The 22,085-nt window shown below is 45.0% G+C and overlaps 2 protein-coding genes across 2 annotated transcripts; both read left to right on the top strand.

The window, feature by feature from the left end:
- The first annotated feature begins 317 nt into the window (after positions 1-317).
- Positions 318-943, top strand: LOC136507799 (mannan endo-1,4-beta-mannosidase 1-like). Its single transcript, XM_066502409.1, has 2 exons — positions 318-749; positions 860-943. The coding sequence occupies exons 1-2, from the start codon at positions 318-320 to the stop codon at positions 941-943; spliced, it is 516 nt and encodes a 171-aa protein (XP_066358506.1).
- Positions 944-13,723: 12,780 nt separating this feature from the next.
- On the top strand, positions 13,724-15,531 carry LOC136507800 (uncharacterized). Its single transcript, XM_066502410.1, has 6 exons — positions 13,724-13,875; positions 13,955-14,128; positions 14,206-14,354; positions 14,538-14,589; positions 14,671-14,922; positions 15,312-15,531. The coding sequence occupies exons 2-6, from the start codon at positions 13,979-13,981 to the stop codon at positions 15,387-15,389; spliced, it is 681 nt and encodes a 226-aa protein (XP_066358507.1). The 5' UTR covers positions 13,724-13,875; positions 13,955-13,978; the 3' UTR covers positions 15,390-15,531.
- The last annotated feature ends 6,554 nt before the right edge of the window (positions 15,532-22,085 follow it).

Below are 22,085 nucleotides of genomic sequence, written 5' to 3' on the forward strand. Positions count from 1 at the left end.
ACCCCCCCCCCCCCCTAACATGTGACAACAAACTTTTTTTACTACTATAAATTTATAATTTTTATTTATATTAAGAGGTAGAATATAACAAAAATTTTGTCATATACACCTATTAATATTCTCAGACAACTAGATAATACTATGAAGCACACATTAGAAAGACCAAGACATAGATCTTGAGGTTTATGAAATTACCCCAGACGCATTGCTGTTAAGTTGTCACCTACCACTAAAAAAATAACGTCTTTGATCCTATATATATATATATATATATATGAAAATATGAGCATTCGTGTCAAGTCAATGAACTAAGCTAGATGGTCATCATGAGAAACCTAACCAATTGTGTTTATAAGTTAGACCTTTTTGGTCGGGCCCCCCTATGTAATTTCTGGCTCCGCCACAGGAAGCGAGGCTTCACAGCGGTGGAGCGCTTGCTCTGCTTATGCTCCTGTGTTCGTCCATGCTGGAGGCAGCAGCAAGCAGCGGAGGCCCGCGGGGATGCGTTCGTGAGGGTCCAGGGCACCCGCTTCGTGCGGAACGGCAAGCCGTTCTTCGTCAACGGGTTCAATGCCTACTGGCTCATGAACTTGGGCGGCAACCACGCGCAGAGGGGCAAGGTCACCTCGGCGCTGAGCCAGGCTGCCGGTGCCGTCCCCTCCCTAGCCAGGACGTGGGCGTTCAACGACGGCAACCGCAGCAGTGCACTGCTGTGCTCTCCCGTCTGCTACAACGAGAGGACTTTCCAGGTAAAGACAACTAAGTTTCTTGAGATATTGTGGGCTTCTGGATCTTTATTTGTGTTGTTTGTGAGCTCATGCACATGCATTGCCATTTTTTTTCTCTGCTGTTCATTCAGGGGTTCGATTTTGAGCTATCTGAGGCTAGGAAGTATGGGATTAAGATGATTCTGAGCCTTGTGAATTATTACCATGAGTATTGAGGAAGGAAGCAGTACGTGGATTGGGCGAAGGGTCAGGGGCAGGCAATTCCATCTGACGCTGGATTCTTCACTAACCCTGTTGTCAAGGGCTTCTACAAGAACCATATCAAGGTGAGAAACACAGAGGAAGAGTGCTGTAAACCATAGTAATTTTGTTTCATTAAAAACCACAAAGTGGAAGCATGTACATAATTACTGAAATTTTTAGAGGTGGTTCACCAGCAGCTGAACATGCTCAGACAATAGATCAAAGATCTATTTGGTACAGCTCTGTTTCATTGGTGGAGCAGTATTTTTTACTTTAGCTCTACATGCAGCTCACTACCGGAAACCGGCACTTTGCCGAGTGCCGGTAGCTTTGCCGAGTGTATTTTATCGGGCACTCGGCAAAGACGGTCTTTGCCGAGTGCCAAATAAAATACACTCGGCAAAAAAAAAAAAAAAAAAAAAACACTCGACAAAATGCGTCTTTGCCGAGTACCTTTTTTTTGGCACTCGGCAAATATGTATTTTGCCGAGTGCTCTTTTTCGGCACACGGCAAAATGCGTCTTTGCAGAGTGCCTTTTTTCTGGCACTCGACAAATATGTATTTTGCCGAGTGCTATTTTTCGGCACACGGCAAAATGCGTCTTTACCGAGTGCCTTTTTTCTGGCACTCGGCAAATATGTATTTTGCCGAGTGCCTTTGTTTTGGCACTCGGCAAAGAGGCATTTTGCCGTGTGCATTTTTTTTTGGCCCTCGGCAAATCAGTTTTTCAAAGCAATTTTTGAGGCCCTAAATGTATTCAAATGAAAAACTTTTCAACTATAAAGTTGTATAACTTCTCAAGATCTACAAAGTTTATTTTGGTCATTTCTTCATTTGACAAAGCGACAATAACGTTGTTCATAAAATCTACATCTCTCATATCTCTCATATTAGTTTCATGAAAGTAGAAGAGAGATATATAAGATTTGTGAACAATGTTACTACCACTATGTCGGATGAACAAATGACCAAAATAAACTTTGTAGATCTTGAGAAGTTATGAAATTTTGTAGTTGGCAACATTTTGATTTGAAATCATCTTGTCATGCAAAAATGACGTTTGAATTTGAAAATTTGAATTTTTCAAAAGACCTCGGATGGAAAAACTTCCTAAATGAAAATTGTAGATCTCCAAAAGTTATGAAACTATGTAGTTGACAACTTTTTGATTTGAAATCATCTTATCATGTAAAACTACGTTTGAATCTCTCAAATTTGAAATTCGAATTTTTCAAACGACCTCGGATGAAAAAACTTCCAAAACAAAAATTGTAGACCTCAAAAAGTTATGAAACTTTGTAGTTGACCACTTTTTGATTTGAATTCGTTTACGGCCTCAAACAAGCGATTTACTCTCGGTTTAGTATAATATATGAGAAGAGATAACGGAATCTAGACACAAGTGACAGTATAGTGCAGTAGTAGAGCAGCAGACACGCAAGTGAGAGGTCGTGGGTTCGAATCCCGCCGGCTGCGTTAGCCGCGAATTTATTGCAAAAAATACACCGACTTCGATGAAGACGGGCGGGCGCTGGCTGGTGGCGGCCTCCCCCGAATTTTTTTTTTTGAAAAATTTTACTATTATTTTTGGGTTTTTTCGCATTTTCATTTTGCCGAGTGTAAATCTTTGCCGAGTGCTTTTCCGGCACTCGGCAAAGGCTTTGCCGAGTGCCCGACAAAAAGCACACGGTAAAGAAGCCTTTGCCGTGAAGGGATATGCCGACAGCTCTTTGTCGAGTGCAGCACTCGGCAAAGGCTTTGCCGAGTGCAAAGCCTTCTTTGCCGAGTGCAATTGCACGCGGCAAAGCACGCGTTTGCTGTAGTGGCTCCATGGGATCAAGCTTCCCTCTATGCGTGGAGCAGTCTATTTTTCACTAGGCATGTAGCTAATACATAGTTCCATGTATTATTGTATATATTTATAGGAAAGCGAAAAATTCTTCTATCTATCAGTCAGTAACTAACGATGCTATTTATCAGTAAAAACTAACAATAAGACGTTTTGGCTTTGACTTTGCTATATACTTATAGATATACAATATATATAGATATATATAGTAAAAGCAATGTAGGTAGAAGAGCCAAAACTTTTTATAATTTGAAATGGAGGGAGTATTAAAATTTCTTTTTCAGGCTACCGTGTGGTCTACTGTGACTATTGAATATGATGATAACGAACCACTGATGGCATTATTCATTGATCCTAAGGAACTTTCATCACAAACCATTTTCTTGTGTTATTTTTTACCAACAATCCAGTAAACACTTCTCCGATCCCTGATGTATTGCAAAACGCCTGACGCATTTCAATGAAATTTGTCCATTAATTTCTTGGACAACACTCGTTGGTGGCGCTCCCCTGTCTGTACATTGATGTCGATAACCACAGGTAATGCATCAAGTAGCTGTCACCACAACCAGCTCAAGCCTCGTGCAGTTATGTCTATAGTGCATGAGAAACACATGAGAATGGTGTCTAGGAGGGCCACGATCACTTTCTTTATGTCTGTCGGCTGCATGCTCAGATGGCGGCGAGGATGCGAGAGATGACAGCACTGGCGGTGGCCACGGCGTGCAGTTTGCCCTCGGTCAACTCGATAGGCATAGAGTACAAGAAATTATGGATGCCGTGGATCAAGTATGAGGCGGTTTGTTAGAGGGCAAAATGCATGACAATGTTTACCTAAGCAGTCTCATAGGTCGTCTCATATGGTGCCACATTGAATTTTTGATGACATGAAAGAGAGAGACGGAGGTAAAAAAAAGAAAGACAATTTATACACCATTGTGCAAGTGGTTGTTGTCATACACCTCACAAACATTCCTGAGTTGTATGCACAAATTCAAACGGTTCATGTGCGGTGCCAATCAAGTCAGGAGGATTTTGGTAACAATTTTAATGAGACTGTAGATCAAACTTATCAGCCTAAAATTGTCCATTGATAAGGCAAGCTGTTTCTTTGGAAGCGAATTAAAACGGTATTTGGTTCGTTGATCAAAGGCATTTTAGCCAAACTGTTTTTGGTATCCAGTGACAGCTGACTTCAGTCTTAATGAAAAAATGCAGTGCAGAGAAAATAGTAGCTCTGGCTCGTGCTATATATATTGCCGGATCAGTGCAACTAATTAACATATCTGACTTCGTAGCCTGTGATCCCTCACAATATATAACAGTTGCAGTTCCCTCCCTCTCTCCCCCGCCCCCCCCCCCCCCCCCCCCCCCCCCCCCCCCCCCTCACTCTCTCCCATTCGATCGTTCATCTGTGAGAGACTGAGAGTGCTGTTGTTTGAGTAGAGAAGACTGCGGGCGTGAGATTGGGGGCTAGCACCAAGGCAGTGCGAGTCCACCTATGCTAGCATGCAGACAGAAATGGGTGGCACACAGGGAAAAGAAATTCTACACACGTGCACGCACAGCGCTCTAGCGTGTTGCAGCAGACTACCTAATAAGGTGGAGTTTCTCAGATGCAGGGTTGTAGCCATTAGCCATAGAAAATTAGAAACTTTCAAAGGGGTGCTATCTAGTGAGCAGGTGCTAAGCTAAACTCAAATTAGTAACAAAAACTAGAGTTTTGGACCAGATATTATATGATTCACTGAAGACAAACTACGTACTATTATTGTTTTTTTATAAAGGAAGGATTTTATTAACGTACTAGTATGGGTGTCTCAGCAGTCAGCACCCTGCACCGGCCTGCCTCTGCCCCAGCTCAGATGAGTGTTCATTGGCCTACCAGGAGTGAAATTTGTGCAATCAGAAACTTTTCTTTTGTTTCTAGAAGTTCAAGCCATATTGAATCAACTCGTGAAAAGTGTGCTACTTTAGGCCACACAGTGGTGCTTTTGTGTTGGCATTAATTTGTTCAATCACGATTTGCACTGGTTTTGCCCGGTTGGCACAATACCGGTGGCGGCTGGAAGCAGAACAGGTTAGGACGGTATGGTTCAACAGTTTCAATAGTTCGAAACTGGCTTGCTTCTTCAAACTGCTATTGCCTGCTGCACGGAACGCTGCTTATCGAATTCTCCTATATATATAGCTAAGTAGTTGGCCATTCAGTTCATAACGACCAGCAGCAGTACACATAGCTGATATGAACCAAGCTGAAATAAACAATGAATTAATAACACTGAATTTCAGTCAAACTGAAGTCCCTACTACACTAGTCCTTTCCACGTAATTAACAAAGGGTTTGATTAGTAGGATAGCACGCAGCAGAGAAGTTCTCAAGGAACTCAGTGCAGAGAAACCAAGAATCTGAGTTTGATTCTTCGAGAAACGAACAAAGGAATCAATCCGAGCAAGCAAGAGTTACTCGGAGCAATTTCTTACTAGCACAGACCAGAGGCGAGAGACGAGGTCTCTTCCCGCAGGACTCGGTGCTGGATGAGGGCACGAGGCACAGAATCTCTACTGCTGCCGCTAGGATAAGCTGTGACATCTCTCGGACGGGTTGAAGTGGGTTGGAGAGTGTTCTAAACTAGGGCAACCCAACCCATTCCCACGGCACTGAGTTTCAACTCTACGGAGTAGTATAGTAGAAATATATTCCTTAACTAAGATATTTGCAGATTTCTTTGCCAAGTTTGCATTAGAAAATTATACACCCACAATAGGATCAAAGTTTTCGAATTGACTTTGCCAAAAATACTCTATTTAATTTAATTTTTTTGCGAGACACTCTATTTAATTTACTGCATCGTATACATACATTTTGTTTTGAAAAGTAATTAATTAGCCGGACAAAAGAAGATGCATGTGCATGATTACTTCTCATGGAGTGAGCGAATTTTTATTTTTAATTTGTTACAACTGTATTTGCCTGCTTTGTTTTTGGAAAAATGTACACATTCTTAATGCCCCCATGTATTAACATTAGTACGAAATTGTTCCAATCAGTTACATCATAGGACAGTTAATCTCGCTCGCAGATGATAGCATGCAGGACACCAACTGTTAAAGAGCTCCGAGTCTGGCATGGATTCTGAATGCAGCCCACTTGCTCCTGAGCTCTGTCAGGCCTTCTTGAGGGAGAATAAGCCATTTGACGGGTACCAGTTCACTACCCAGAAGAACAGCCACTACCGGAGACTGTGTAGTTACCGAGTGCCCAGACAATTACCGAGTGTCAAAAGTCGGGGCACTCGGAAAAAATTTATTACCGAGTGCCAACACTCGGAAAAAATAAACACCCGGTAGTAGACCTCTTTACCGAGTCCGAACACTCGGTAACCTCAAACACTCGGTAGATCTACAATTTTACCGAAGGGGCGCACTCGGTAAAAAGAGACACTCGGTATTGAGCTGCCACGTCTCCAGTATACCAACCGTGCGCCAAACGGCGTCACGGCATGACATTTTGCCGAGTGTAGAAGTATTTGCACTCGGTAATAATAAAGTTTTACCGAGTGTAAGTTCACAACACTCGGTAAACACTATCTTTTACCGAGTGTACTGGCGCAACACTCGGTAAAATTCAACCAAATTTCTTGTTTTTCCCTTCATTCTTTTTCCTCTATCCACATATGATATTTAGTACTCCATTCCAAAATATGGTGTTTATTTCGATTTATTTACTATATTTCACAAAATTTTCATTCTTTATGATAATTAGATACATATCGTGTAAATTTAATTGTAATAATTAAAATCGAACTCGATAAATCACGAGATTGGAAGAATTAACATTGAAGCATACATCTATATTATAGAAAAATTTTCATAACGTTTCGGAAGTATTTTTACATTCGTCGCTGCCGAACCGGTACATCTCCCAAAGAGACACTAAACATTCACAATGACGAGTAGGATTTCTATTAAGAGTGAAATTCAACATTATGATTTGAACTTAGAATTTTTTAGATAGTAAATAGATGACATGAAATAGTTCATGTGAAAGTTTGGTGAATTTTAGGATTAAATTGGCATTTTTTCATTTTTGTTTTGCATGAAATAATGTATACTTTTACCGAGTGTGACCTCAAACACTCGGTAAAGATTAGCCACGGCCCACCTGTCTCTTTACCGAGTGCCGTAGATCTAGGCACTCGGTAAACATTTATTGGGCTGCGGTGCTTCTGTTTACCGAGTGCCGTAGATCTGGGCACTCGGTAAACATGTACCAGGCCCACATGTAATTGGGCTGCGGTGCTTGAGTTTACCGAGTGCTGTATATCTAGGCACTCGGTAAACAGAGGCATTCACTTAGTCGTTTCTCCCTCAAATCGTGCAGACGACACACACACCGCACGCCCGCGCATCCCCGCCGCACCGCCGCCGTCCCCCGCGCCGGCGCCTCCCCGCCGTCCCCCGCACTTGCGCCCGCGCCTCCCCGCGCCCGCGCGCTCCACGCCGACGCCGGCGCCTCCCCGCCGTCGCCGGCGCCTCCCCACCGCCGCGGCCGCCTCCTCCCCTCCACGCCGTCGCAGAACCGGCGCGCGCGGTGGAAGACGAAGCAGCTGGAGAAGGGGAAAGGAAGGGCTGAAGCTCCAGCTCGACTCCTCCCCTCCACCACCGCCGCCACCGGGCGGTCCCCCACAGCCGCCGCCACCGGGAAAGGAAGGGCTGCAACCTGGGCTCCTCCTCCGGCTCCGGCTGCTCCTCCGGCTGCGGCTCCTCCTCCTCCGGCTCCGGCTCCTCGCGCTGGCCGTCCTGGACGCGAGCGCGCTGGACACCTGGGCGATCCACGGCGTCGTCTGACTCCGACGAGCTCCCGGCCTCCCGCTCGACACCGAGCACGCGGACGCGCAGCCCCCGGCTCCAACTCCATCCAATCGTCCACCCTTTTCTGAGGTATTCTGAGGCTCTTCATCTTCATCATCCTCGCTGTCATGAACTACCAGTGCAACCTTGGATGTGCACATTTTTTTCTTTCCCATTTGTTGTTGATGTTACAGAAACTACCAGTGCCCCCTGCATTGCATATTGCGAGTTGGAATCTAGGAAACACAATCCCAAGTTAGCTTGGGCATCATTACATGGCACCCAACATGCAGCATTATTATATGTATCCAGCTAGATTGTGCCTGCTAGCTAGACTGTAAACATGTCTATGGGGCAGCATCTAGTGAGCTCAGATTTGTGTGGATATCTCTGCACATGGATACATATCAACTATTAGGACAGGAAGCAGAAAGATAGTTTACTATGGCAGAAGATATTGATTTATATTTCTCTGGGAGGCCAAAGTTTCAAGAACAGATATCATCAAGTTGGAACCCCACTAACATCTATCTATCTCTCCCCCACCAGAAATGGAGGTATCCTTGGCTGCCAACTCACCCTACAGAGATGCCACTTGCTGCCTTCTCCTTGTTTAGCACAAGCACAAGGCAAAAGTAATATTATACAAACCTTCCAAAGGTCAACAGAAGCTAACTTATTCAATGAGTTATTACCTCTCAAATCTTTGTTTACTATATACTGCTTTCCTGAAATGGAAGTAAGGGTTAGGTAGATGTGGGAGGAACAGTGCATGTTATCAACATATATAGAATAGTGGTCTCATAAAAATATCAGTTAGCTCCCTCTCATGAAGGAATACGATGTGTATTTTATTTTGGAAAAGTCAAATTAAGTTTAGTGTATAAATTTTACCTCTTGTAGCTTCTTATTTTTTTGTGAGAAAAGAATAGCCAGTTTCAACGTAGAAATAAGAAAGATTAAGGTGTAGCTAAATGGCTTGCTGGTTACATAGCATCACATTTGTAAACTTGTTATTGTTTAGCATGTAAGCATATATATAAGGCACCAACCTTCTACAGGTCACACTGAGACACACCATACTCTATTTTTAGAGGAGGTCCTAAAATTTGTCACGCCCAACACCTGCCTCTTTAAACCTTTGGATGGAGGACTAAAGAGCCCGCCTCTGAAAATCATTCCATTTCAGAGGTGGGCCTCATAAGCAAAAGTCTCTGTAAATCCTATTTCTAGAGGCGGATGTTTATGAGGCCCGCCTATAAAAATAGGCCTGAAGCCTTTATGCACACAATACTACAGAAATAAATTTTATAGATGCCTGCTACGTTTTTAGTGGCGATTCACTTAGCAAGTCGTTTCTAACTAGTCCTAGAAGCATGCAGTAGCTTACAAACCAGTGCAATGCAGGGGGCACTGGTAGTTTCTGTAACATCCAAGGTAGGATCACTGTTATCATCTAGCTCTAGATGCAACACAGGATAACTATCAATGTAACTAATATAGTCAGGACAAACTATAAACATGACAGGATAGCAATCATGATGATGTAAACACGGGTCAACAGCATGCATCTACATATTAGACAGCTACTAGGCTTCAGAATGAAGCCATAGATGGAACTCAATGTCATAAGAATTTACAGCATATAGATCTCCATCTGTGATGACATCTCCAACACCTGGAAATATAGCACAAGAAATTATAGTACAGACTATGATTCATTTTCACACTATCCCACCAAAGGGAGAGTTCACACTAACAGCATATATGGGTTCAAATTGACACTCACACAACTGAAATTTTAGGAAACTCACAGTTCACGTAACTGAAATTTTAGGAAAATTCATAGTTGAACTGAAAGCAGAGCAGTCTCATCAACATGTATTCCACTTGCTAAATATATCACTCTTGCTGGTTCCATGTATTCCTCCATCTACAAGTGACATAGCGGCCTTTCAACCTTAGGTAAAATCTCATCATCCAATCTAGCAAACATCTTCTATGTGAATCGACCAAGAACATGAATGTCTCTTTATCATCTCATATGGTTTTTCTCTAGCACTACTACTCTATTGCTCTAAACTGCAATATCGTTTATATGTTAGGATGGATGACCGTCAGTGGATGTACACGGGCTATCAGAAGAGGGGTCAATACACAAATGAATGGATTGAGAAGGCCAATGATTTCATGACGAAGGCATTTGCAAACGGACGGCGACATGCCTGGTGTCCCTGTAGGAAGTGTAAGAACAAGGCAATGAAAACATATGAGGAGATGAGTAAAGATCTTGTCAACAATGGATTTGTAGAGAACTATACCCGGTGGACCATGCATGGTGAACGCCATCGTGCGAGAGAAGAGGTCGTGAGACAACGGATCGAGGAGTTTGATTCTGAAGCCGGGGTGGCAGAAATGTTAAATGACCATGACATGGCTTTCGATGAAGGAAGTGCAGAGCAGGAGCCAGAGCAAACTGCAAAGGCGTTTTACGCCATGTTGGATGCGGCACAACAACCCCTTCACGGGCGCACCAATGTTTCTAAACTGGATGCCATTGCACGTCTAATGGCTGTGAAGTCCCAGTTTAGCTGGAGTAGAGAATCCTTCGATCAACTGTTGACAGTAGTTGGCACCCTACTTCCGGATGATCACGTTCTGCCAAAGAACACATATGAGTCAAATAAAATCCTTCGTGCACTCAAGATGTCGTACGAGCAGATACATGCTTGTCCGAACGGATGCATCTTATTCAGGGGAGAACATGCTGACGATAAGTACTGTCCGAAGTGTAAGGCATCTAGGTACATTGAGTTAGAATCTGGTGATGGTCGGAAGACGCAAACAAAAGTCGGCGCAAAGATCCTGAGGTACCTTCCTTTCATACCGAGGATCCAACGGCTTTTCATGAGCGAGGAATCCGCAAAACAGATGACGTGGCACAAAACTGGACGCCGATACACTGACAAGATGATACATCCGTCCGATGGTGAATCATGGAAAAGCTTCGATCGGAAGCATACCGACAAAGCTGATGAGGCTCGTAATGTACGCATTGCACTGGCAACTGATGGGTTCAATCCTTATGGAATGGGTTCTTCACCATACACATGTTGGCCCGTATTCGTCATCCCTCTCAACCTCCCACCTGGCGTCGCCTTTCAACGGCAAAATATTTTCTTGTCACTTATAATTCCAGGACACCCGGGGGCTAATATGAGTGTGTACATGGAGCCTTTGATAGACGATTTGGTCCGTGCATGGGACGAAGGGGTAGTGACATACGACCGATTCACAAAGACAAACTTCAGAATGCATATTTGGTACCATTATTCCATGCATGACTTCCTGGCTTATGGGTTATTTTGTGGCTGGTGTGTTCACACGAAGATGCCATGCCCGATATGCAAGTCAGCTGTGGAGTTCTTTCGGTTGGAGAAGGGGGGCAAGTTTTCTTCGTTTGACAAACATCGACAATTCCTCCCTCTTGACCACCCATTCAGGAGAGACAAGAAGAACTTTCGAAAAGGTGTCACAGTGGAAGACTCTGCACCGGAAATGATGACAGGTGCCCAGGTTCTTGAGATGTTAGATGGTCTTGTGGTCGACAATGAAAAGGGGGGCTTCGTGGGATATGGAAAAGAGCATGCCTGGACACACAAGTCGTGCTTCACAACAAGATACTATGCCGACAACCTTCCTAACGTGCATAATCCACCCCCTCGTTACAATGCTGCCGACAATCAGTCGACCCTCAGCCTTTTCCGAGGGCAACTCGGAAGTGCAAGTGAACCTACCTTGAAGATGTTGAGCCTAGAAGAGTGGCGCTCTATCCAGCTGTATGTGTTGCGGAACCTTGAAGAGGTTGGCCCGTACATTGCGTAAGTTTTACACAAACTTGTTTCTTTTCTTGTCAGTATTTCGCATGCACCCATCCAACCCTCTTGTTAACGGCCGTTACAGCAAATTTGTTCTCCTCTACCATCGTCCATCACGGAGGGAACCCACCGAAGCGGAAGTTGAAACCCTTCTAAGACATGGCGCGGGAGAACGAAATCCCACTTTTATTTGTTGGTTCAAGGAGGAGGTACTGTTCAATTTCATTTGTTGTTTGTACTTAACTCTCAACTTGACAAATATATAACGAATCATCCTACTTGAACTAGCAGGCCAAAACTGACGTGTCTATGAGTGCCGAGTTGAGGCAAGTTGCCAATGGATTTGAATTTAGGGTAAAGTCATTCTCTGTGTACGATGTCAATGGATATCGCTTTCACACAACTCGGCATGAGCAGCGTCGGCCGAATCGAAGAACCACAAATACCGGTGTTTTCACGCCAGGCACAGATGGGTTGGACTACTATGGAATAATTGAAGAAATATACAAACTCAAGTTTCCTGGTTGTGTACCTCTTCATCCTGTCATATTCAAATGCCATTGGTTTGATCCCAAAGAAGTGATAAAGACCCCTGAGCTTGGGTTAGTCGAAGTTCTAAAGTCATCCGTCTTGTTAGGAGACGACGTGTACATTGTGGCCCAACAGGCCACGCAAGTTTATTATCTCTCATACCCGTGCCAAACCAAAGACCGTCTTAAGGCGTATGATGTTGTGTACAAGGTATCGCCGCATGGTAAAGTACCCGTCCCAAACGATGATGATTATAACATCGATGCAAACACATATGATGGAGAGTTCTTTCAAGAAGAAGGATTAGAAGGGAGTTTTGAGATTGTCTTAGATGTAGATCTCGCAATGGAAGTAGACAATGATATGATCATTGTTGACGGGGATGATGGAGAGGAGGTTAACAACGCGAAGGACTTGTTATTACTTGAGCAACACCATTCAGGCAGTGTCGCTAGTGATGAGACTTTGAGAGACGATCATAATTACGTCGACAATAGCGATGATGAGATTTTTGGCCCACCTATCGATGATCTTGATGATTATTTCTAGTACATGTAAGATCTGTAGTACTTATGGCAATTTTATACATGTATGATACATTTACTTATTTTGCATCTCTTTTATACATGTATGATATATTTACTTATTTTGCATCTCTTTTATACATGTATGATACATTTACTTTTGTATATGCGTACTGATAGTTTATTCCTTTTGTTGCAGTTGATTGATGGTGGGCGGTGGAATCAGGAAGCTTAGGTCGGTTATGACCTTACTGGCTGGTGGCGAGGGGTCCAGCCAGGGTGGAGGAGGAGGGCGTGCACAGACTGAGGGTGGAGGGCGTGCCCAGGGAGGAGGAGGAGGACGACGACGAGGGCGTGCCCAGGGAGGTGGAGCCCAGGATGAAGGAGGAGCCCAGGGTGGAGGAGGAGGACGGCGACGACGAGGGCGTCGAGAGCCGACACCTCCTCCACAGGACGATGACCACGAGTTCGTAGCGGCCACGGAGGAGGATGAGGAGGAGGAGGAGACCAGGGAGGAGATAGCGAAGGCGGTGGAGGAGGCACGGAGGGAGGATGCTTCCGAGCGGGTTGAGCGCGAGGAGGATGCCGACTTGGTGGCAGAGGAAAATGGGGTGCCTACGGTTTGGCTGCGAGGGTCGTCGCGCCTCCCAGACTTACCCATACAGAGACGGCCAGTGATTCGACCATCCGAAACTAAGTAAGTAATTTTTGCATGTTAACACTAATTCACAGGTTTTTAAGTTATAACAGAAACTAATATTCAATCTCAATAACTTTGTGCAGGGATTGGGAAATGGTGATCCCAGGGAGTCACTCTCGCCGAGTAAACGGGATCCTGGGTCTTCTGTGCAGGGCAAACTACCCCGGGATGGTGAGGATCGATGGTGTTGTGCAGCCCGCCATGAAGTGGTCCCACTGGCACGCCGCCAGCGATCAGACTGATCGAGCTGGCAGGTGTTATAACAGCAAGGCCGACCGGGTGATGAAAGAGCTGTGGGTACGTGTTCATCGCACTATGCTGATAATAACATCACATTAATTGTATATTACTGACTGTATTTGCTTGTAGGATTACTACACCTTGGCGGAAGGAGTACGTAGGGAGGACACGGATGACGTGGTGAACAGAGTCTGTGTTCACCGAGTGCAGGACCTCTTCTACGAGACAAAGCTCCTGTGCAGAAGAATTTACTATGCCCGCAGAGGAAACAGAGTCACCAGAGCGCAGGCAGTGCACCTGCCCCTAACTAAGGAGCAATACTTGACGGTAAACATGAGATTACATCGTCTGTGATTAATTGCACTGAAATTGATTTATGATTTGTCATGTGCTCGTGTACGTGCAGGTGCCTCCTGCTTGGTGTGCGGGGATGGACAACTGCTGGGAGGCCATTGTGGACACGTGGTTGAGTGAGGAGTACGAGCAATATCACGCCGTACGCTCACGTTGCCGTGCGATGATGCAGGGTTCCTCGCACAAACAAGGGCCCACTACCCTCAAGGAATATGCAGCCAGATATGTACGCGGATTTCATTTCGTTGTTGCTACGCTAACTTCTGAATGCATAATATCTTATTGTTGTGCTTCTTCCTGCAGACGCGGTTCCACCCCGGCCAGGAGTGCGCCTCGTTCAAGGCATATGCCTTGGCACACAAGGGCAAGGCAAAGGACCCCGACCTCGTCTACAACCCGGAGGACCCGCCTGAGGCATACAGTAACCTGAGCGTGCACAGTAGCCTCAGCGAGTACACGGCGATGGCGAGAGAGATCCATGGGCCAGAATTTGATCCGAGCACTGCTGACCTCGAGGGTGACATCGTCATGAGGTTGGGACCAGGTAAGCCACACGGGAGGTACTATATGGGCAACAGCACCATAGACACGGCCAACACTCAGACACTCGCCCAGATTAGAGCCCAGAGCACGAGTTCGAGCCCGGCCATACGCCCACACTCACAGCCCCAGGTGGTAGCACTCCAGGTTAGTTCTGTTGCATTCGTTGTCCATTCATTTTCTACCCGTTCTTTATTTGCATTCTAACTATGTGATAAATAATTGTAGGCTCAGATTGAAGCCCTGCAGGAGTCACAGCAGGCCTCACAGAGCCAGTTTCAGGCCCTCCAGCTATCGCACCAGGCCGAGTTGGCACAGGAGAGGGCGCGAGTGCAGGCCCAGCTTGAGGCCTTCCAGCAGTCGCAGAAGGCCTGGTACGAGTACATGGCCAGCTTTTCTCAGAGCATGGGCCAGCCTCCACCACCTCCGCCGCCGCCGATGATACCGTTGGTGCCTCCACCTCCGCGCGACGGCACTCCTGTGAGTCACTCTTCATCTTGAAAGGCTTTTTCAGTTCAGATTGTGCTACAGTCAACACTATCATGTTAGAACCTAGAAGAGAGTAGGATACATACATGTATAAGTTAGATTATTAGTAATATTGTTCAGACCTTGAAAGGCATCATGTTAGGTTCTACATGAGTACATAGGTGTTTGCCCAATTCATGTTCAGTCTACTCGACCATGTGTGACGATATCTTGCACATAGAGGAGAACTAAACAGCAACTAACTTGATATGTGTTATCTATTATATGCCTATATATTGATGTCACTGTTAACTGGTCTTTCGAAGGAATATTTGAATTTGGCATACTACCTTATGATTAATTGACAAATATGTTTATTTTCTTTTGCTCCCTCATTCCAGGGACCTTCTACAGCTGGATCGAACAACGATCAAGACTTGGACTTGTCTCCGTTTCTCGGTAGGGCTCCGACCATGTGACAGGACCATGTTTCACTTGTTTGTATGTTGAACTTAGAAGTGGGTTGAACTTTGTGGACTTTGGACATGTTGATGGTGTTTGTGGACTTTGCATTGTGCTTGTGACATTTGTTGTAGCTATATGTTGGTTATAATGAGTGGATGTGACATTTGTGGACATATATGTGATATATATTGTCTATCTGTTGGTAACTGTGATATTCTGTTATAATTGTTGTTAATTGTGGCTGGATATGCACTGAAACAAACAAAAAAAAATACTGTGGACAGGTTTTACCGAGTGTAACACTCGGTAATGGTGATGTTTACCGAGTGTTACACTCGGTAAAACAGAGAACAGAACCAAATTGGTTCTGATTCTGTTAATTTTGCCGAGTGTGCCATTTTTTACCGAGTGCCACGACCCCACTCGGATATATGTGCCATTTTTTACCGAGTGCCTGCGACCCCACTCGGATATATGTGCCATTTTTTACCGAGTGGAACACTCGGTAAATGAGTTACATGTTTACCGAGTGTTACCGCTACACTCGGTAAACTATATTAGGAAAAAAATATTTGCGGAATTGTTTTAATCATGAAAATGGTTATCTGTTTACCGAGTGCTATGTATAACACTCGGTAAACGACGCCGTTAACGGCAAGCTTGAGGACTGACGACCGTCACGTCGTAGTTGTTTACCGAGTGCCGGCTTAGCACTCGGTAATATTTATTCTCCGAGTGCCCCGTTAGTTGACACTCGGTAAACTAACTTTACCGAGTCGTTGTTTACCGAGTCATGTTTACCGAGTGTGGCACTCGGTAAATGATTTACCGAGTGTTTATGCATATTTGCCGAGTGTTTATAACACTCGGTAATTAATCAGTATCCCGTAGTGAGCTAACTTGATCGTCTTATCAGCCTGCTACTCATCGGCTTGTCCAAAACTTACTGATACTTCCCATCCCTAGCCAAGACTTCTGTCTACACCATTGCAGGTTACATGGCATGCAACCTTGTTCTGTGTCCAGCGTTTATTTGGTTAGAATTATAGTAGCATGCACGTACAGGACAAAGGAAGAGGCCGGAGATCAGGAGATGAACTCGAGAGGAAGAAGAATGCTGTTTGGATTGGGTTCAATGCTAGTCATTGCTCATTCTCCATTTATATTCCTCTACTCCTCCTTTTCCTTCCTTGACAAGCTGTACCGTAGGCATCATATATAACGCCCTCCCCCCTACCATTCCCTACCCCTCAAACTTCTGTGGGGCCCTTTTAGTGAGGACTTTCATTATATTTCAGGTTTTCTTTGAGCGTCGGATCGTCTAAAGAGATATGGTAGTCAATGAATGAAACAATGACTTTAATGCCCAACTTCATTACACGGTTTTCACATGCAATTCATATAATTCAATTGTTGCCTTGTGTTGTGAAACGATTTAGTCACTGAGTCATAGTGTGGGGCAACGTTACATTGGAGGCCACGTCGAGTGATAGCACCAGCAACACCAGTACACTATGTAAAAAAAGCACATTACAGATGCGCGTTCAGGCACATTATAGACGCGCCTCGGCGCATCTGTTATATTGTGCCTGTAATAAGCAAATATTACAGACACTGTGATGTCCCAAACACGTGTTTAGGCTATAGGACAGACCGGTGGGATAAAGACGTGTCTGTAGTAACCCTATCACAGACGTGTTTACGCGTCTGTGACTTTCCCTTATCACAGACACACATAACCAACACGTGTCTGTGATACCGAATTAAAAAACAAAAAAATTATAAATCCTGGATGCAAGGTTCTGGAATAGCTGTTATTACATACTAGCATACAAACATGACATCCAGATAGTAGCCATTGATAACACTATCTAGTGTACCAAACACTATCATACTTAACCTAGTACAATAGAGATACATGAAGTTAATAGGAATCCAGCATAAGAACTAAGTATACAGAAAATGCGCACTAAACAAGTGGGGTTCTAAATTAACAGATCAAGGTAGTCTATCCATGACACTTGAAATCTCCATGATAGGATTCCTCACTGAATCCTTCTGCAGCCACCAAACCAGGGGTGGACACAGCGGTGGGCCGGGGGGGGGGGGGGGGGCTTAAGCCCCCCCTACCCGTATCGCAGCAGTGGAACCCCCTATGGAGCCCCATGAAATTTTAGGCAAAGTTCTATAGTGTAGGGGGGCTGAGACTTAAGATCGAACAACAGTGTTGTTCAGCCCCCCTGAAATATTTTCGGGGTCCGCCGCTGCACCAAACTGCTGCGGCAAACAAGAGTAGTGATAAGTGAGTACAAAATTGCACAACTTTCTTTTATGTACAAGCAAAAGCATGTCTAGTTACTGCTGTACTTAGCATCTATAAGACTCAATAAGAAGGCTCGAGCTTTCTGAATTATTAGTACTGCAGTACTATGATCGTTAAGATAGAAGCATAGTTCATTATAATGGTAAACTTTAGAAGGCACAAGTATTAGCTTGAAAGATCAGGAAAAAGGGGCATCTAACTGAAAACATCAAGATAATTGTACTGGCTTCCTATTGGTCCTTATCACCAGCGAGGAAGAAATAAGATGAGGCATCAAACTTACACTGCCTATTGGTCCTTACCACCAGGCCACTTTTCTTAAGCTGCTCTCTTCGGTCATATTGTTCCAAGACAATTGAAAACTGCAAGAGGCATGAAACTTTCTTTAGCAACCATGGACGAGAAGGAGGCCACGACAGCAGCCATGGCCGGAGAGAAGCATGTATGGAGCACATCGGTGGCCCACCGCCTCCTCTTGTATGACGTTGCCCCACGACAAGATCTTATGTTTCTGCAGCGGGGGAGCGCCCTGGCTGGGGCAGGCAGAGGAGCAGGCAAGTGGGGCGTGTGGCATTGCGGGGTGAGCAATTGGAATGGGCCAGACCAAAGAGATGGGCAAAAATTTTAGCTCTTTATAAATATAATTTTGAATTGATTTATTTTTCAATACCATCCAAGCCAGAGTACCATATAACGGAGCGCCCTTGCTTATTCACCGCTCCTTGTTACCACTCTCTGCATTCCAATCCAAACAATTAATATTAGTCCCACTCTAACTATCTTGTATGTCTCCCTGTGCCAATATACTGATCAATTTGCCTCATGCCGGCTAATTAACCTTGGTCCTTTTGTGTGAATGGCTCTGGCACCAAGGAAAGAGGGCTCCCATGGTATCACGGTGCGCATTCAGTCATTCACTGTTTCACTGTTCACATCATGCATACAGCGTACGCGAGCACATGACATCTCGCATCATGGCTTGAACACAGTGCGCCAAAGATTAATGTACTACTGTATTTATTAGATGTGTTTTCCGTGGACACAAGTAGCCAACCACATTGGTTAACACCCAAAATTACTGCACGTCACATGTACGCGAGATTTGTTTCCGTGGGATCCTGAAACGGGCACCACCTGGACCTGGTGGTGTCCAGGAGCTAAAACAGTAATTTGAATTTTTTTAGTCTTATAGAATATTTTGCATTCTGGTATGGAGGGATTGCCTTCTTACTTCATGTACACATGAGTGCTTCTTTAATCATATCTATTTTCGTACTGTCCCCACCTATTTAGTTCCTCCAAGTACTTTCACACTGGTATCTCCTACTTTTACACTGTCCGATCTCATCTAGTGGATGGCTCATGTTTTTTGGAACCATTTTAAAATTTCTCTTTTAGTAGAACTACATTTTTTAATTAACGTATTTCCTTTGATTGATCATTGCAATCTATATACTGCATCTCTATGTATACATTTCGTTCTGAAAAAATATAATCAGCCGGACAATAGTAGATGCGCGTAGCATGTATGATTACTTCACACCAAGTGAGCACAGTAATTTGTCAACTAATGCCCTCATATTTAGTTCACCGTCGTGCACATCATGCATGTGGTGAGCACACCGCTGTCAGCAAGCAGCGTGGCTTAGAGTGAAGATGATGACAGAGTTGTAACTGGAGGCTATCATGATGTGCTTCGACTTAATTTGCAATTCATTTTTACAGTCAGTCGGCAGCAGCTCATACCATGAAAGCCCATCATACTCTCCTTTAATTTCATTTGCCACTGACCACAGACCCTTGCTGAAACCGATATAAGTAACTGTTCTGAGACTTAGGAGCTTATAAAAGAGAGTGCCCTCATGATCCTCTTTCAGTTGGTGCAGAGCTTGCCCTCTTTGTATGCTCTATCTCCGATCGATCCCATGAGCTGCAAGCTGATGACTTCACTGGCCGTCTGTCTTGTGGCCACCATGCTTGATCGTCTACGAGGAAAGTCAGCTAGCATGGTGTCCATGTTCAGTCACTGTTTCCATACTCGAGCCATGCAGGTGAACCGGGATAAGCAGCGTAGTCCAGACGCAATGCGCAAGCAGTAGCCGTGCGCCCTGGATAATTGGCTAGCAATTAACAAGATCCTGTAGCAGCTCAGCGTGTACATATTCCATCTTCTCTGTTCCATTTCCTCAGTCCAAATATAGATAACATTTTAGTGCTATGATTCAGCTGTGATGTAGGAGTTATGGTTCTTGTTCTGTGAATGTACCCTTTGTCGCAATTTTTAGTGAGGCCGTTTTTTAGAGTTCTTAGTTGTTTCTGTGAGGCAAACTTTTTTTATTAATCTAGCAATTATTAAGATATGCATGCCTAATAATTGCATTTGTATTGTGATAATTTATATTTGTAATGTGCTATTTTAATTACCCAAGTTAGAGTATATGCATGCCTAATAATTGCCTGTACTACTACTGTAATATCCAGCATATTGGCAGCCCACAACAGTGATATCGTTAGCCCAGTAGCTGTTGGAAAATTGGGGTTTCCGACAGATGAGGAGCGCAGGGACCTTCGCCTAAGTGGGTGCCCTAGGCGAATGTGTTTAGAACACTTAGGTGAGCCCGGAAACAATTAGGGTTTCATTAATGAATTCACCAACCTCTCTCCTTGGGGTTTGGTACCTCCCTTTTATAGGACACTATTCATAGGGGGACCATTTTACATCTTTACTCTTTGACAGCTAAGGCATATTCCCATGAATATTCTGATATAGATATCCCCCTCCAAGGGTACTTTGGGCTGTTTCTCCTATCAAACGCCTCGCTTCATGGGCCTTATCTCTCCTCCCCACAACGGCCCATTCACAGCGTAGGGTCTTGGTGCCTTCAGCCAATGGAGATCTCCGCCACCTCTTGGCGCCTTCGCCTGGATAGCACCCTCCACCGCTCCGCCTTTCACCTCTGTCGGCGAAGGTTGCGGGGCAGCCTCCGTTGCTATCCTCGCATTGACTTATGCTAATGCCTTCCGGGGGCCTTCGCCTTCGCCAGTGGGTCTTCCCCTGTGCTGGCGACCATAGCAAAGGCCTCCACCTTGTGGTTCCTGCAGTCCACCACTTTGCCTCGTGCCTGCTCTCGGAAGCCTTTGCCTTCGCGTCTGGGGTCTCTGCCGGGCCTCCGACCGGGCACAAGGGCCTTTCTTAGTGATTCCCGCACATCATTATCCTGATGACCTGTCGATGTTAGTACTTTACAGTCCAAGTTGGGACTTAGCCTCCGCTAGTCATATATTCATGTCCCAACAGTTCCCCCCTTGAGGGCGCAGTCTGATGTGAGCAGGCCGTGATCCTCAATTTTCCAATTGACATTGAGTCATGGAGGCTCTTGGCGGAGACCACCCCCTGCTTCCCCCCTAGGTTGCCCATATCTGATCATTGGAGTTTGGACGTGTCGTTTCTCGATTTGATGCGGTAGCTCTAGAATCGACGCGTTCGCGAACAGTCGTGACTGCTGGTGTCTGGAAGTTGAAACATCCGCCCGTGGCCTATATAAGGGGGGGGGGGGGGTGTTGGCAGAAGGCTCCTCCTTCAACCCCCAAGCTATCGCTTTCAATTGCACTTTCTAAGCCCTTTTTTGCTCTTAGCCTCCTTTCGCTTTGAGCTTGCCTTCGCTAGCTTAGGGCTGCTCCGCTATTCCTTTGCGATGCTTTTTAGTGCTTAGAGCTGGCTTCTCCTGTTAGCCCTCCTCTCCACTAGGCTTCATTCTTTGGCCCTTATTCCCTCCTTCTTGGGGTTAGGGCGGTCGGTTGGTCTCAGCGTTTTGAGGATTGCATGCTGGCGAGCGCTAAGGCTGTTGATTTTGAGGAGGACCTGTCTAGTGTCGAGGCCTCCGTGGATGACTTGATTACAGCCGAAGAAGACGAAGGTGTGGGTGGCAAGGGAATCACTCTGGATTTTGGGCCTACGTCGGTGACAAGGGGAATGATTAAGGCTCTGGAGAAAGAGGGCTGTGTTCCAGTAGGAAAGGGTTTTCTTCCGAAAGGTGAGACCGTACCCAAACCCGGTGAAGCCGATGCTGTTGTTTTAAGGATTTTTTCGCTTGCGGCCTTCACTTCCCACCTATTCATTTTCCCAGGGATGTTTTGGAGACATTTGATGTTCAGCTCCATCATCTTACTCTGAAGGAATTCTAGCTTTGAGTAAGTTTTGCTGGGCTTGCATTTCCTATGGCGCGGAACCAAATGTCGATACCTTCTACGAATATTATGAGTTGCAGCATCAACCCAAGAAGATTGGCAAAGACAACCTTGTGGCCTAGTTTGGCAGCTGCACTTTCATGACGAAGAGGAAGCAAGCGGGAGCTAGGATGGAAATCTCGTTCTGCTAAAAGAACAA

This window comes from Miscanthus floridulus, chromosome 15, assembly GCF_019320115.1.
Source record: "Miscanthus floridulus cultivar M001 chromosome 15, ASM1932011v1, whole genome shotgun sequence".
Classification (NCBI taxonomy): domain Eukaryota; kingdom Viridiplantae; phylum Streptophyta; class Magnoliopsida; order Poales; family Poaceae; genus Miscanthus; species Miscanthus floridulus.

What these genes read in the sequence shown, in the direction of transcription:
- LOC136507800 (XM_066502410.1), top strand. Translation starts at nt 13,979, where the DNA reads ATGGACAACTGCTGGGAGGCCATTGTGGACACGTGGTTGAGTGAGGAG. An exon ending in GTGCACAGTAGCCTCAGCGA is followed by an intron (nt 14,355 to 14,537) that starts GTACACGGCGAT and finishes CCAGAGCACGAG; the next exon opens with TTCGAGCCCGGCCATACGCC. An exon ending in CCCAGGTGGTAGCACTCCAG is followed by an intron (nt 14,590 to 14,670) that starts GTTAGTTCTGTT and finishes AAATAATTGTAG; the next exon opens with GCTCAGATTGAAGCCCTGCA.
- LOC136507799 (XM_066502409.1), top strand. Translation starts at nt 318, where the DNA reads ATGGTCATCATGAGAAACCTAACCAATTGTGTTTATAAGTTAGACCTT. An exon ending in ACAACGAGAGGACTTTCCAG is followed by an intron (nt 750 to 859) that starts GTAAAGACAACT and finishes CTGTTCATTCAG; the next exon opens with GGGTTCGATTTTGAGCTATC.